Source organism: Typopeltis vanoorti, chromosome 10 (genome assembly GCF_054136105.1).
Source record: "Typopeltis vanoorti isolate ZY-2024b chromosome 10, IOZ_Tvanoo_1.0, whole genome shotgun sequence".
NCBI lineage: Eukaryota > Metazoa > Arthropoda > Arachnida > Uropygi > Thelyphonidae > Typopeltis > Typopeltis vanoorti.
This window is the reverse complement of record NC_143558.1, coordinates 682358-697971: the sequence shown is the minus strand read 5'-3', so window position 1 is coordinate 697971 and position 15614 is coordinate 682358. Positions and strand designations below refer to the sequence as shown.

At 36.0% G+C, this 15614-nt stretch overlaps 1 protein-coding gene across 3 annotated transcripts in view; it reads right to left on the bottom strand.

Moving 5' to 3' along the window:
- LOC150102123 (tRNA (32-2'-O)-methyltransferase regulator THADA-like) overlaps window positions 1-15614 on the bottom strand; it is a 694369-nt gene that overhangs the window by 109471 nt on the left and 569284 nt on the right. For all 3 annotated transcript variants that reach the window (XM_090398691.1, XM_090398692.1, XM_090398693.1), the window contains one exon: window positions 213-296. In XM_090398691.1, coding sequence (XP_090254817.1) covers window positions 213-296 — 84 coding nt within the window. The remainder of the gene's footprint in view (window positions 1-212; window positions 297-15614) is intronic.

Sequence of the window (15614 nt, the reverse complement as noted above, 5' to 3'; positions counted from 1 at the left end):
ATTAGGTCAGAATCCCTGGTCGGTTCTCCGCATTCCTTGAAAGGCTATGTGGAGGTCTCCTGTCAGTTATACAGCTTTGACCCTTAAGCACCCCTATTTTTATTTTTTATTTTTTTCAATTAAATAAAAAAAAATAAGCAATGTAAGGTTATTATTATTAGGTTAAGGTTATTAAGTGCATTACGATTATATGGCATATTATTGAAATTTACCTCATCTGCAGTCACTAAGGAGCAGATTTTGGGATGCCAATTACAGGTCACTGTGTGAGGCAAGTAGAACATTACCTGGTAAATCTAAAAAATAATCAAAAGAATAATTACTGTTACATCAAAATATAGATATAAAATAATTATATCCATCATAAAGTAATTTAAGTTCATAGTAATGTTTATTTTTCAATGTTGATAAGCTGTTTAATAAACCACACACTAATTTTGAGAGAAACTTTAAATTAAAACTTAAATTTAATGATTCCTATCTCAATTAGAGAAGCTCACAAAATATCATATCTTATATGAATAACTAAATTGACAATTAAATTCAGTACTGATTATGAAAAAACTTTCAAAGTCACAGCCAGAAACAATTTAATGGCTAACCCATGATTTTCTATAAGTGAGTGACAGCATAGGTTGCAAAAAGGTGGTTATTCTTTTTTGTTATTAAGAAACCTTGGTTGACTTCTTCACTTGATGGGAATGCAAATTAAATTGTCCTAAGTTATAATAATCGTGGGCTACCCTGGCTACTTTAGCAAATGCCCTCTAAACTTCAATTTTCAATCTACGACTATTCCCAAATCACTGGCTTTATCAAGTTTGTGGAGTACAGTTCCATCAATGTAATACAGAGCTTGTAATCAATTTATCCAAAAATGCATAATTTTACATTTCTCCACATTAAACTGACATCCATTATCTTTTGCCCAGACTGACAGCCTATTTAAATACTGTACTCTATAAGCTCTCCACACTGCCTTAACTATTACTCTACCTAATTTTGCATCAGCAAAAAACTGAATATTTCCCCTTTTTTTTTCCTGAAAGATATTTCATGGCTTATCTTTAACTGATGTTATTAGTTCTTTTAGTTGTTCATCTGACTCTTCTATCTTATGATCTTCTGAATTAGTTGTTGGAAGGTATACTTGAATTATGGAAAGATCAATTGGAGTTGGTATATAAGTTGTCATCAGTATTTTGTGAATCAGCAAATAACTATTGTTCACATAACACATCCAATATAAATTAACCCATAGAAATAATCTTGGAGACATAATAAATAACTGAATATACCATAAGCTATGCATTTAGACCAATTCTTCTTTTTTCTCATTATACACAGTTAAATATATGTTAAAACATAACCTAATATATTTTTACATAATATATATATCATCATCATCATGATCATCAAATTCCTGCCATGAACCCTCAATGGGGTGTACAGGATATGATAGTACTACATCAAAAAAAATTACAACATTATTAACTTCCAATCTATAATTTTCCTCCAAATCAGTCTGTAACTTGTCAAGACTAACGTTATGAGATTTTATATTTCTATCGTCTAAGGCACTTTGTACCATATCAATCCACCTATATCTTGGTCTTCCTCTGGGTCCTTTTGCTGCCAACCTGGCAGAGAACACTTGATTTGCTAATCTTTCTTCTGTTTAAGTGAGATTAAACAGAATGGGCAAACCACCTGAGATTAGCTCTGCTAACACATTCCTGGATGTTGACAATGTCAAGTTCTTTCCTAATATCCTCATTTTTAATATGATATTGCCATTGATGCCATCTGTTCATGCCTATAATCTTTCTCAGGACTCTCATGTCTACCGTCTCTAGTCTTTGGTCAAGTGTTTTACTTTTGACCCAGCTCTCAGATCCATAAGTTAAAACTGGTTTGAACACTGTCTTGTATACATCTAATTTAGTGTCCCGACTAATTTCTCTCTTATTCCATATGAATTTATCCAATTGACTTCCCACCATACCAGCTTTGCTGATTCTGTTGTCTATTTCTATATTTAATTTACCATCTTCAGTAAAAATCGTGCCTAAGTAGCTGAAATGTTTCACTTGTTCCATAGGTTCTCCATTCACAGTTGACATTTTCAATGATTCTGTTTATTTTCATTGTCTTTGTCTTTTTATTGCTGACCTTCATACCATATCTATTACAACAGCTATTCAATTTAGTCAGAGAATCTTGCAGACTTGTAGTGGATTTATTAACATCATCCGCATAAAGCAAAGAGCTGACATTAACATCTCCAATTTTGATATCATGTTTAATACCACTTTCCTTCATAATGTGATCCATATAGATAATGAATAACAGAGGGGATAATGTACATCCCTGTCTCACACCAGATTTAACATTAAACCATCTTCCTGTACTTCCTTCAATTCTAACTGCTGACTTACAACTCAAATAAAGACTAAGTATTGCTTGATATAATGCCTTATTGACACCATATAACTGTAGCATATTGAATACCTTCTCTCTTGGCACCTTGTCATAAACCTTTTCCAAATCGACAAAACTTAAATACAGATCTCTGTTATATTCCCATGCTTTCTAGACCAATTGTCGTAAAGTGAAGATCTGATCCCAACAGCCTCTATTTGGCCTTGTTCTTCACCAAGCTTTTCTTCCACAATTCTTCTCAACCGTTTCTCAAGTATACTTGTATAGATCTTGCCAGGAACACTGAGTAGGGAAATACCTCTGTAATTCTCGCATTCAGTTTTATTTCCCTTTTTATATATGGGTGCTATGAGAGCTCTACTCCAATCATCGGGAATTCATCCCTCTGTCCAAGCCTTCTGAACTATGCAGTGTAGCCACTGTAAGACTCTTATACCACCATACTTAGTATTTTTGGTCGAATATCATCTACTCCTGCTGCCTTTCCACATTTTAAGCCTTTGATGGCTTTTTCTACTTCAAGTATGGATATGAATTCCTAACTGCATACCTGGTCAGTGTTTTTTAATACTGTGCTGTCATCACTGCTTGTTTCGTTTAGCAGTTTTTCAAAGTAATTACTTCATACTTCAAGGATATCCTTTTCTCCTGATATCCTTTTCACCTTTATCATCTTTTACAGCACTCTTTCCTCCATTTCTGAGCTTCTTCGACAACCACCAGAATATTTTGCCACCTTCTTGATATTTATTTTCTATATTCTTGCCAAAGTCCTCGAATGACTTTTGTTTAGCTAGTTTTACACAGTGTTTAGCATTCTTGCATTTGTCTCTGTATTCTCTAAGAGCACGAGCAGACTTATTTGACAGGAACTTTTGATATGCTTTCTTCTTTTCCTTCACTGCCTCTTTAACTTCCTGTGTCCACCAGAGAGTTCTGATTTTTTTATCCTTGCCAACAACCTCACCACATGCCTCTCTGGCAGAATCAATCAATGTTTTCTTTAGAGTTTGCCACTGAATCTCCAAGGTTTGATTCCTGTTTTCAAACTCTTTCATTTTTTCTTCAATAATCTTTGTGTATTTTAGTCTACAGTTCACATCTGAGAGCTGCTCAACTTTTATTCGCTTTAAAAATTTCTTACATGTTATTCTTTTCAATATGAAATTCAATTTTATCCTGCTCAAGACTAAATAGTGATCACTTCTAATTTCAAATCCTCTGTACACTCTGGTGTCCTGCACCAGGGAGAAAACATCACTATCAACAATAACATAGTCAATGAGACTTTTCTTATTCCTTGCCTCTTCTCTCGATGTGAATTTGTGCACATTTTTATGTTGGAACATGGTGTTAGTAATAACCAGTCCACGTCCTGAGCAGAAATCCAACAGATATTTGCCATTATTATTAGCTTTGTTCTTTTCTTCAAATTTTCCCAATATATTTTTGTATGACTCACAATCATTTCCTACTCTGCTATTTAGATCCCCAACAAGGACCAACTTTTCCTTTTTCATTGTGTCAGTTGCTTTTTCTAAAGCCTCAAAAAATTTCTCCACTTCTACCTTAGTAGAACCTTCTGTGGGACCATACTCACAATAAGTCTCATTGTCCAGTTTCCCCATTCTCATATTTGCCCACATTACTCTACTTGAGACTGACTGCCATTCAAGAAGATTAGCCTCGTATTTTGTGTTGAATACTATGGCTACTCCTTTTCCTTGATTGTCATTACCTGAATAAAACATTTTGTATTTATTGCTCAGAAAAATCTCACCAGTTTTTGTCTTTTTTGTTTCAGTCACCCCTATTATGTCGATCTGGTAAGTATCTAATTCCTGAGCTAGCTCCATTTCTTTGCCATTCAGGCTTCTTATGTTGATAGTACCGATCTTTAACTCTGGTGATGTTGAGTTGGGGTTTGTTTTCAGATTTGTTCCAGTAGCTGACTTTTCGCTGTTCGCCCTGGTTTCCTGGTGAAAAACAACAGGGGGCCCAGTTTAACCGGGTGACGCCCCAGCCGGCATGAAATTTTGTCATGTCGTACCATCATTTTTTATTTTGGTTTAACCAATAAGAATACAATTTGGTCGGCTAAATCCCAAATTGCAGCCCATCCTCGTTCGTTCAGTATCCAAGTAGATACCCAACAGGGTGCACCACGAGAAGGTGAGGATTGGACATTAGGTCAGAATCCCTGGTCGGTTCTCCGCATTCCTTTAAAGGCTATGTGGAGGTCTTCTCTGAGTTATACAGCTTTGACCCTTAAGCACCCTTAATATATATATATATATATATATATATGACAGAATGATCTTTGACTCGGTTAACATACATAGTTTTATGAAAAAATTGAATGACTAGAACCGAGATTTAATTAAAAAGGTTTTAATATAAACATACTACTAGTTTCGGCCTGTAACAGCCTTCTTCAGGTGACATTATAAAAGAAAAAACACTAAACATTGAGGGTTAAAAGACTATGAACAACATAGACAGTCTTTATACATAATTAGCATGAAAACGTTGTAGTTGTATTTGAAGCTGTTCTTTCATTTTTTGCATTGTTGGGAGAGTGTGTACTTTCTGCATCACGTGAACGCCAGCACATGATTACAGCTGAATGACTATCTGGGAGGTTGTAGCTTAAGTTGTTATTTAGATGAACAGGATTTCAGATGATTTCTCTCGATTCCACAATTTTTCTCTCTATTTCGTCACTGCAACGGAAGATGTTTGTAGATTTTTCCCAGCAGATTTTGTGACTTTGGTTATCATCATTAGGATTAGCCGAGAAAAGGATATGACTTGATAATGCACTTGCTCGCTGTCTCTCATGTGTTCTTCCATACGCATTTCGACAGATTTGTCTGTTTGCCCGAAATACCTGTCTGGTAAACTAAAAATATCGATATATAGAAAACCCACACATACCAACAGATATCTGCACAGTCAGTCCCATCATTTCCCTCCTCATAAGCTTGGAATAATTTCCACCTTGGGACATAGAGCCCATTCTCTTCTTGATGATCCAAATGAACTGCTTACAGAAATAAACCATCTGAAAACTTCTTTCGAAGTTAATGGATATTCCAAGAAAATCATTAACAAATTCCTTCTTAATCCTCCTAGACATCACTCAGAAGAAACAAATAGATTCAAAAGCAATATATCTATTCCTTACATAAGTACTGTTTCACATAAATTAGCAAAAGTTCTAAAAAAAATACAATATCAGAACCTTGTTCACTCCACTTCCAAAGATCCGTTCCTTAATTAGCCACCCAAAACCTTGTCATCATCAACTCAAATACCCTGGCGTATATAAAATATTATGTGACTGCGATATTCCTTATTTCGGGCAGACAGACAAATCTGTCGAAATACGTATGGAAGAACACATGAGAGACATTACTTACAAGAGACAGTGAGCAAGTGCATTATCAAGTCATATCCTTTTCTCGGCTAATCCTAATGATGATAACTAAAGTCACAAAGTCTGCTGGGAAAAATCTACAAACATCTTCCGTTGCAGTGACGAAATAGAGAGAAAAATTGTGGAATCGAGAGAAATCATCTTCAATCCTGTTCATCTAAATAACAACTTAAGCTACAATCTCCCAGATAGTCATTCAGCTGTAATCATGTACTGGCGTTCAGGTGATGCAGCAAGCACACACTCTCCCAACAATGCAACAAATGAAAGAACAGCTTCAAATACAACTACAACGTTTTCATGCTAATTATGTATAAAGACTGTCTATGTTGTTCATAGTCTTTTAACTCTCAATGTTTAGTGTTTTTTCTTTTATAATGTCACCTGAAGAAAGCTGTTACAGGCCGAAACTAGTAGTGTGTTTATATTAAAACCTTTTTAATTAAATCTCGGTTCTAGTCATTCAATTTTTTCATAAAAATATATATATATATATATATATATATATATTTTTTTTTTTTTTTTAAAGAATAAAAGTAGAGTAGCTTTCAGAGGTGAATTATAGATACAAATATTACTGGATAACGAGAAAATAGTTTAAATGCAACAGTCACACTTTAGACACTCAATGACAGACTAAGAAAACATTGATACAGATAAAGAGGCAGGCGATGAAGTTATCTAAGAAGGTAAAAAAAAAATTAAAACTCATTAACTCAGGAGAGGCAATCACTTAACACATTTGCACCAGCTGTGAGTAAACAGCTAGTAGGAACTAGAATTATCTTATGTATGCTGCCTTCGAGTCAGGCGGTCACATTTCCACAAAGCTTATATAGCATGTTAAAACTTTTTTACTCTGTGGGGGGATGGGTGTGGCAATGTTTCAGCAATCTACTTACATATTACAACAAGGTGACAAAAATCCACTCAATAAAGGAGATGCATATACAGTAGTGTACTTAAATTTTTCAAAGGCTTTTGATAGACTGCCACATGACAAGCTGGTGGATATATTGAAACATTGAGGGATTAGATAAATAACAGACTAGTGAATTGGATAGCTGACTGTTGGACAGGTGTCAGCAGGTTGTGTATGGAGAAGTAGTATCCAAAAAAAGGAAGGACATTATAACCAATTGAGTGCCACAGTGATGAATTTTTGGATTATTACTATTTAACTTGTACATTAATGACATTGGGATTAGCTAGCTGAACTAGATATATACAGCTGTTTACTAATGATGTAAAGTTCAGGACTAATGAGAATTAGAGCAGATGTTGTAGCCTTGCAGGAAGATCTGAACAGACTATGAGACTATGTAAATGAGTGGAGCTAGCTGTTTAATATTGCAAAGCAAGGTCTTGAAATTTAATATGAAAGTTTGAGAGGCAGAGTATACAATTAATGGAAAAATTTTAAAGGAGGTGAAGGAGATGAGAGATCTGGGAGTGATGATGGATAGAGACTTGATTAGTGATTGTCATCATCATCAATTTCCTGATATGAACCATCAAGGAGTGTTTAGGCTACTATATGATAAACTTTACATTAATCTCTTATTCACCATTTTCCTCCAAATTAGTCTATTACTTGTCAGCACTCCAATACTGTCATATTTAACATTTAAGACTTCCAAGGTACTTCTGACTGAATCAATTTACCTAGACTTGGTCTTTCTCTGGGTATCTTTCCTGCAATCTTTGCATCAAACACCTGTTTTGCTAGCCTTTCCCATTCTATTTAAGTGACTCCTACCTACTACTACTTAGATCAGCTCTGCTGCACATTCTTGAATGCTAACAATGTCCAGTTCCTTTCTAACATCTTCTTTTTAATATGATTCTGCCATTAATGCAATCTGTTTAATCAATTCATTTTTCTCAGAGCTCTCATATCTGTAGTCTCTAGCATCTGAATGAGTGCTTTATTTCTAATCCAACTCTCAGATCCATAAATTAACACTAACTGGTTTAAACACTGTCTTGTATAATGCATGTGTGGTACTTGGCTAATTTCTCTCTTATTTCGTATACGTTTATTCAACTGGCTCTCCAGCATATCAACATTGCTTATGCTGTTGTCTATATCTAAATCTAACTTGCCATACTAAAAACTCTGCTAAATAACTGAAACATTTTACTTGTTCTATAGATTTTCCAACCAAAATGTAGCTGATGTTTTCTATGTTCTTGTCCATTTTCATAGTTTGGTCTTTATGTTGTCAAATTTCATTCCAAATTTGTTACATTTGTTATGCAATTTAAAGAAATCAGGAGATTTGCAGTGGATGTGTTTTGGAGTAAAACATAATCTGCATAAAGCAAAGAGCTAACTTTGATATCTATGATTCTAATATCAGATTTAATGCCAAGTTTTTCATAATGTGTGTCCTAGTCTTACCTCTAATTCTTGTAGATAAACTTATACGTTGGTCACACATGACTTTAAATTTTTCAGGAAATGACAACGTATACTAAAATATTAATTAAAAAAATTCAATCAATATACCTTCCAATATTTCGGCAATGTTACGTGTTGGTCCGGTCCTAGAGTCCTAAAGGTGCCTCCCCCCCCAGCGGGCTAAATTGGGTTGTTTTGGCTGTTGATCTGATCTAAGGATGTACGCTTCCCAAATCTGGGGCAGTCTCATGCACCCAAATTTGTTGAGATTTGGGAAGTTTTTCAGAGCTGAGGCTGATTCCAGGAACAATCTTTCATATTTATATTTGCTACGGTGTAGTAAAGTGGCTTTCTTCCAGCGTATTCTGAGGTGGGTATCTAGTGCATGGTCCACAAGTCCTGAGTGGCTGTTTTGGTGAAACTGGATGTAGTCTTTGTGTTTGGATATCCTGATATGAGCTGTCCTGCCAGTTTGGCCATAGCAGGACAGTTAACAGTTGCAAGGGACCTGGTATACTCCAGGTAGGTCTAGGGGAAGTGGCTGGTCTTTGGAGAAGGGATAAGTGATGCTAATTTCTTATGTGGTTTGTAAAAGGTAGTCAGGTTATATTTTTTTAGGATTTTTGTGAGCTTTTCAGATGTGCCCTGGATATATGGAATGGCGATGGATTTAGTGTAATCTCTGTTAAGAAGGGGGGGGGGTTAACTGGTTTTAATATTATCTGGGGATTGTAGCCATTGGATAAGAAGGTGTGAAGGATATGGTTTAGTTCATTAGTTAGGGCATTGTTTTCTCAACAGATTAATTTAGCCCTGTTATATATGGTTTTTGTAATCCCATGTTGTTGTTGTGAGGGAGGGTGGTGTGATTGCTGGTGAATATAAACAGAGAAAGCCAAGGATTCATCAGGCTGGCATGTAATCAGCGTCTAGAAAAGGGAAACTATTGTTGTTTCCTTTTTCCAAAGAGAACTGGATTCTGGGGTGTTGATTGTTTAAGTGTGTTAGGAAGTTGTGGAGCGTGTCTAAGCCATGTGGCCAAATAGCGAACACATTATCCACGTAGCAAAGCTGGTTGAGAAAACAGTAGATTTTGTGGGGCAGAGTTTAAGGCTTTTTCTTCAAAGTCTCCATAAAGAAGTTTGCCAGGGGTAGAGAACCCGTGGCTGTACCCTCTATCCGTTTGTAGAATTTTCCTTGCCAAACGAAATAGCCTGAGTTCATGGTAAACTGAAATAGGGCTGAAATATCGGGAGGAAATTTTTCTTGGATGACATCTAAGGTATCTTTGAGTGGGGCATTTGTGAATAAGGAGGACACATCAAAACTGACCATTATGTCAGTGTGTTGAAGTGAGAGGTTCTCTATACTGGCTTTAAAGTGGGTTGAGTTTTTAATGTGTGATGGTGTGTTGCCAGTATAATGTGTGAGCACTTTGGCTAATTTGTACGTGGGGGAATCACTGCCATCCACAATGGAACGTAATGGCACATTCTGCTTATGGATTTTTGGTAGTCCATATATTCGGGGGGGGGGGGTCTAGAGTTAAATAGTTTGTTAGTCACTTCTACAGGCCAAGAAGTCACCTTCTTAAGGAATCTTTGGAGTGTTCTGATTTGGGAGCCGGTGGGATCATATTCAATGCCAAGGTAGGTAGAACGATCTAACAGTAAAGTTCAAAGCTTACCTGTGTAGTCCATTTGGTTGAGAACCACAGTGGTATTTCCATTATCTGCTTTGGTGATTACTATTTTGCTGTTGTTCTTCATTTCTTGTAGAGCTTTTAGTTATTCTTTAGATAGGTTGGTTTTTGGTGGTTTAGCTTTGGTAAGGAGTCTGGTTACATCCAGTCTGATATTGTTAGCAATATCGATAGGAAGGTTGCAGATACCATATGAAACGGTGTTTCAATTTTACACAGTTCGAGATCAACTTATTATCCTGGCAGCATTTTAAGAAGGTCAAACGATTCAGTTGTCTTGAAATTTTCAGTTTTAATTTGCTGTGTTGCGATAGAATCTTCGTGGATGATGTAATTCTTGTAGATAGAATTATACGTTGGTTACACATGACTTTAAATTTTTCAGGAAATGACAACTTATACTAAAATATTAATTAAAAAACTTTATCAATACCTTACAATATTTCGGCAATGTTACATTGCCATCTTCTGGAAACATAAAACTATGATATGTGCCTGGAGGCACTAACAACGAGCAACAGAAGCTGAAGAAGGCAACTGGCGTTTTGGTGATGAGCCTTTGGTGACATGTGATGTAAAATTTCAATTTTACAATTTCATGTCACCAAAGGCTCATCACATTTTTAGCAGCACTACTTTGCCCTACTATCTGAACAGATTGCCTCCACCCGTGTTCTTTTGGCTGACACCAATGAGGCTATTGATGCGTTAGAGGAAGAGCTTGCCGCTAATCCGAATGATGACCTTTCGACGATCCTCTCAGATGTCACTCACGCTTCAGCAGAGAAAGAATTTATTAAAATACAATTTCCTTACCAAAACCTATTTCGTTTGGCAAGGAAAATTTGACAAATGGATAGAGGGTACAGCCACGGGTTCTTCACCCCTGGCAAACTTCTTTATGGAGACTCTGAAGCCTTAAACTTAGCCCCACAAAAACCTACTGTCTGGCAATGCTACGCGGATGATGTGTTCACTATTTGGCCACATGGCTTAGACACGCTCCACAACTTCCTAACACACTTAAACAATCACCACCCTATTCTCTTTGGAAAAAGGAAACAACAATAGTCTCCCTTTTCTAGACACTCTGCTTACATGCCAGCCTGATGAATCCTTGGCTTTCTCTGTTTACATTCACCAGCAATCACACCACCCTCCCTCACAACAATATGGGATTACAAAAACCATATATAACAGAGCTATATTAATCTGTTGAGAAAACAATGCCCTAACTAATGAACTAAACCATATCCTTAACACCTTCTTATCCAATGGCTACAATCCCCAGAAAATATTAAAACCAGTTAACCCCCCCCCTCTTCTTAACAGAGATTACACTAAATCTATCACCATTCCATATATCCAGGGCCATCTGAAAAGTTCACAAAAATCCTAAAAAAATATAACCTGACTACCTTTTACAAACCACATAAGAAATTGGCATCACTTATCCCTTCACCAAAGACCAGCCACTTCCACTAGACCTACCTGGAGTATACCAGATCCCTTGCAGCTGTAAACTGTCCTGCTATGGCCAAACAGGCAGGACAGCTCATATCAGGATATCCGAACACAAAGACTACATCCAGTTTCACCAAAACAGCCACTCAGGACTTGCAGACCATGCACTAAATACCCACCACAGAATACGCTGGAAGAAAGCCACTTTACTACACCGAGCAAATATAAATATGAAAGATTGTTCCTTGAATCAGCGTCAGCTAAAAAACTTCCCAAATCTCAACAAATTTGGGTGCATGAGTCTGCCCCAAATTTGGGACGCTTACATCATTAGAACATCAGCCAAGACAACCCAATTTGGCCAGCTAGGGGGGCACGTTTAGGACTCTAGGACCAATGCCAGTTGTCTTCTTCAGACTCATTTGCTTGTTGTTAGTGCCTGTGTGCACATATCATAGTTTTATGTTCCCAGAAGATGGCAATGTAACATTATTGAAATATTGGAAGATATTGATTAAAGTTTCATCATCATCATCACCAAATTCTGATATATATACCCTCAAGAGGAGTACAGGATATGATAGTACTACATGAAAAATTTACATCATTACTAACTTTCTATCTACAATTTTCCTCAAAATCAATCTATTACTTCTCAAGGCTTTGACATTGTCAGATCTCATATTTCTATCTTCTAAGGCACTTTTTACCATATGAATTGACCTATATCTTTGTCTACCACTGGGTCTTTTTCCTGCCAACCTGGCAGAGAACACTTCTTTAGCTAATCTTTCCTTGCCCATTCTGTTTAAGTGACCATACCACCTAAGATTAGCTCTGCTAATGCATTACTAGATGCTAACAATGTCAAATTCTTTCCTGATATCCTTGTTTTTAATATGATATTGCCATTGATGCCATCTGTTCATGCCCCTAATCTTTCTCAGGACTCTCATATCTGCAGCCTCTAGTCTCTGGTCAAGTGTTTTACTTCTAACTCAGCTCTCAGATCCATAAATTAAAATTGGTTTGAATGCTCTCTTGTATAGAGCTAATTTAGTGTTTTAGCTGATTTCTCTCTTATTCTATATAAATTTATTCAGTTGACTGCCTAGCATACCAGCTTTTGTTGATTATGTTGTCTATTTCCAGATTTAATTTACCATTTTCACTAAAAATCATGCCTAAGTAGCTGAAATGTTTTACTTGTTCTATAGGTTCTCCATTCATCATGCAGTTAATATTTTCAATGCTTGTGCCAATTTTCATTGTCTTTGTCATTTTAATGCTGACCTTCATACCATGTCTATTACAACAGTTATTCAATTTAGTCAGGGAATCTTGCCGATTTGTAGCGGATTTACTTAGAAGTATAACATCATCCACATAAAGCAAAGAACTGAGATTAACATCTCCATTTTTGATATCAGGTTTAACACCACTTTCCTGCATAATGTGATTCATATTATGCAGACAATGCAGAGGGGATAATGTACAACTTTGTATGACATCAGATTTAATATTAAACCACTTTCCTACATTTCCTTCAATTCTAACAGCTGACTTACAACTCAATTAAAAACCAAGTATTGCTTGATATAATGTCCCATTGACACTATATAACTGCAGCATTTTGAATAACTTCTCTCTTGGCACCTTGTCATAAGCCTTTTCCAAATCGACAAAACTTAAATACAGATCTCTGTTATATTCCCATGCTTTCTCAACTATCTGTCATCTGATAGTTGGGAAAATCTGATCCTGACAGCCTCTATTTTGCCTGAATCCAGCTTGTTCTTCACTAAGCTTCTCTTCCATAATCCTCCTCAACCGTTTCTCAAGTATACTTGCATAAATTTTACCAGAAACACTCAGTAATCCTCTCATTCAGTTTTATTTTCCTTTTTATATACGGGTACTATAAGAGCTCTACTCCAATCATATGAAATTAGTCCCTCTGTCCAGGCCTTCTGAACTATGAAGTGCAGCCACTGAAAGACATTTATACCACCAAACTTCAGCATTTTTGGTCAAATATCATCTACTCCTGTTATCTTTCCACATTTCAAGCCTTTAATGGCTTTTTCTACTTCAAGTATGGATATGTATTCCTGACTGCATGCCTGTTGAGTGTTTTTTACCACTGTGCCACCATCGCTGCTTGTTTCATTCAGGAAGTTTTCAAAATAATTACTCCATACTTAAAGGATATCTTTTTTTCTCCAGTTTTTCAACTTTATCATCTCTAACTCCTTTTACAGCACTATTTCCTCCATTACTAATATTCTTCAACAACCTCCAGAATATTTTGCTACCTTCTTGATATTTATTTTCTATGTTCTTGCCAAAGTCTTGTTTTGTTTAGCTTTCTTACATTTGTCTCTGTATTCTCTAAGAGCAAAAGCTGACTTATTTGCCAGGAACTTTTCATATGCTTTCTTCTTTTCCTTCACTGCCTCTTTAACTTCCTGTGTCCACCATGGAATTCTGATTTTTCTATCCTTGCAGCTAACCCCACCACATGCCTCTCTGGCTGAATCAATCAGTGTTTTCTTCAGGGCTTGCCACTGAATCTCCAAGGTTTGGTTACTGTTCTCAAACTCTTTTATTGTTTCTTGAATCATGTTTGTGTATTTTAGTTTTTTTAATTTTCAGTTCACAGCTGAGAGCTTCTATTCACGTTATCCTTTTTCGCTTTTTAATCAAATTTATTCGCTTCTATTCAATTTTATTCTCTCAAGACAAAATGGTGATCACTTCCAATTTCAAATCCTCTGTACACTATAGTGTCCTGCACCAGGGAGAAAACATCACTATCGACAATAACATAGTCAATGAGACTTATTATTCTTTGCATATTCTCTGAATGTGAATTTGTGCACATTTTTATGTTGGAACATTGTGTTAGTAATGACCAGTCCATGTCCTGAGCAGAAATCCAACAGGTATTTGCTATTGTTATTAGCTTTGCACTTTTCTCCAAATTTTCCCAAAATATTTTTGTATGTCTGACAATCATTTCCTACTCTGCTATTTAGATCCCCAACAAGGATCAACTTTTGCTTTTTCATTCTGTCAGTTGCTTTTTTTAATTAATATTTTTAGTATACATTGTCATTTCCTGAATATTTAAAGTCATGTCTTTCCTCTAATTTTACATGATGTCTGTATTTCTTTCAATTCAAACTGCTGATTATAAGCTTAAATATAGACACTATGTATTGCTCAGTATAACTTTTCGTTTACTCTATATAATTGTAATGTTTGAAGAGTTTTTCTCTGGTCACTTTGCATATGCATTTTTCAGATCTACAAAACTTAACTAGACATTATTATTTTAAAGAATCTGCATGGAGTCAAGAGACTCATCACGAGAGACCCAAATCAACCATAATACACACAATTCCCATCATACCTCTCTCAAATCCATTCACTCTCAGGAAACTCACAATCAGTTCTGGCAATCCATTCCACACACTTACTGCTCTCCAAGTAAAAAATCTGGTCCACACATCGCTACTAAATACACTCTTACACAATTTCCAATGGATGGCCCTTAGTTCTCTGACTATTTGTCATCATGACCATCATTATCAAATTCCTGATATATACCCTCAAGGGGTGTACAGGATATGATAGTACTACATGAAAAATTTACATCATTATCAGGTCTCATATTTCTATCTTCAGAGATACTTTTTACTGTATCAATCCACCTATATCTTGGGCTTCCTCTGGATCTTTTTCCTGCAACCTGGCAGAGAACACTTGTTTTGCTAATCACTCTGCTAACACATTCTTGGATGCTGACAGTGGTAAGTTCTTTCCTAATATTCTCATGTTTGATATGATACTGCCATTGATGCCATCTGTTCATGCCTATAATCTTTCTCAGGACTCTCATATCTGCGGTCTCTGCTCTTTGGTCAGGTGTTTTACTTCTTACCCAGCTCTCAGATCTATAAGTTAAAACTGGCTTGAATACTGTCTTGTATACAACTAATTTAGTGTTTTGGATAATTTCTCTCTTATTAAATATAAATTTATTCAGTTGACTGCCTAGCATACCAGCTTTTGTTGATTATGTTGTCTATTTCCATATTAAATTTACCATCTTCACTAAAAATCGTGTGTACATAGCTGAAATGTTTTACTTGTTCTAT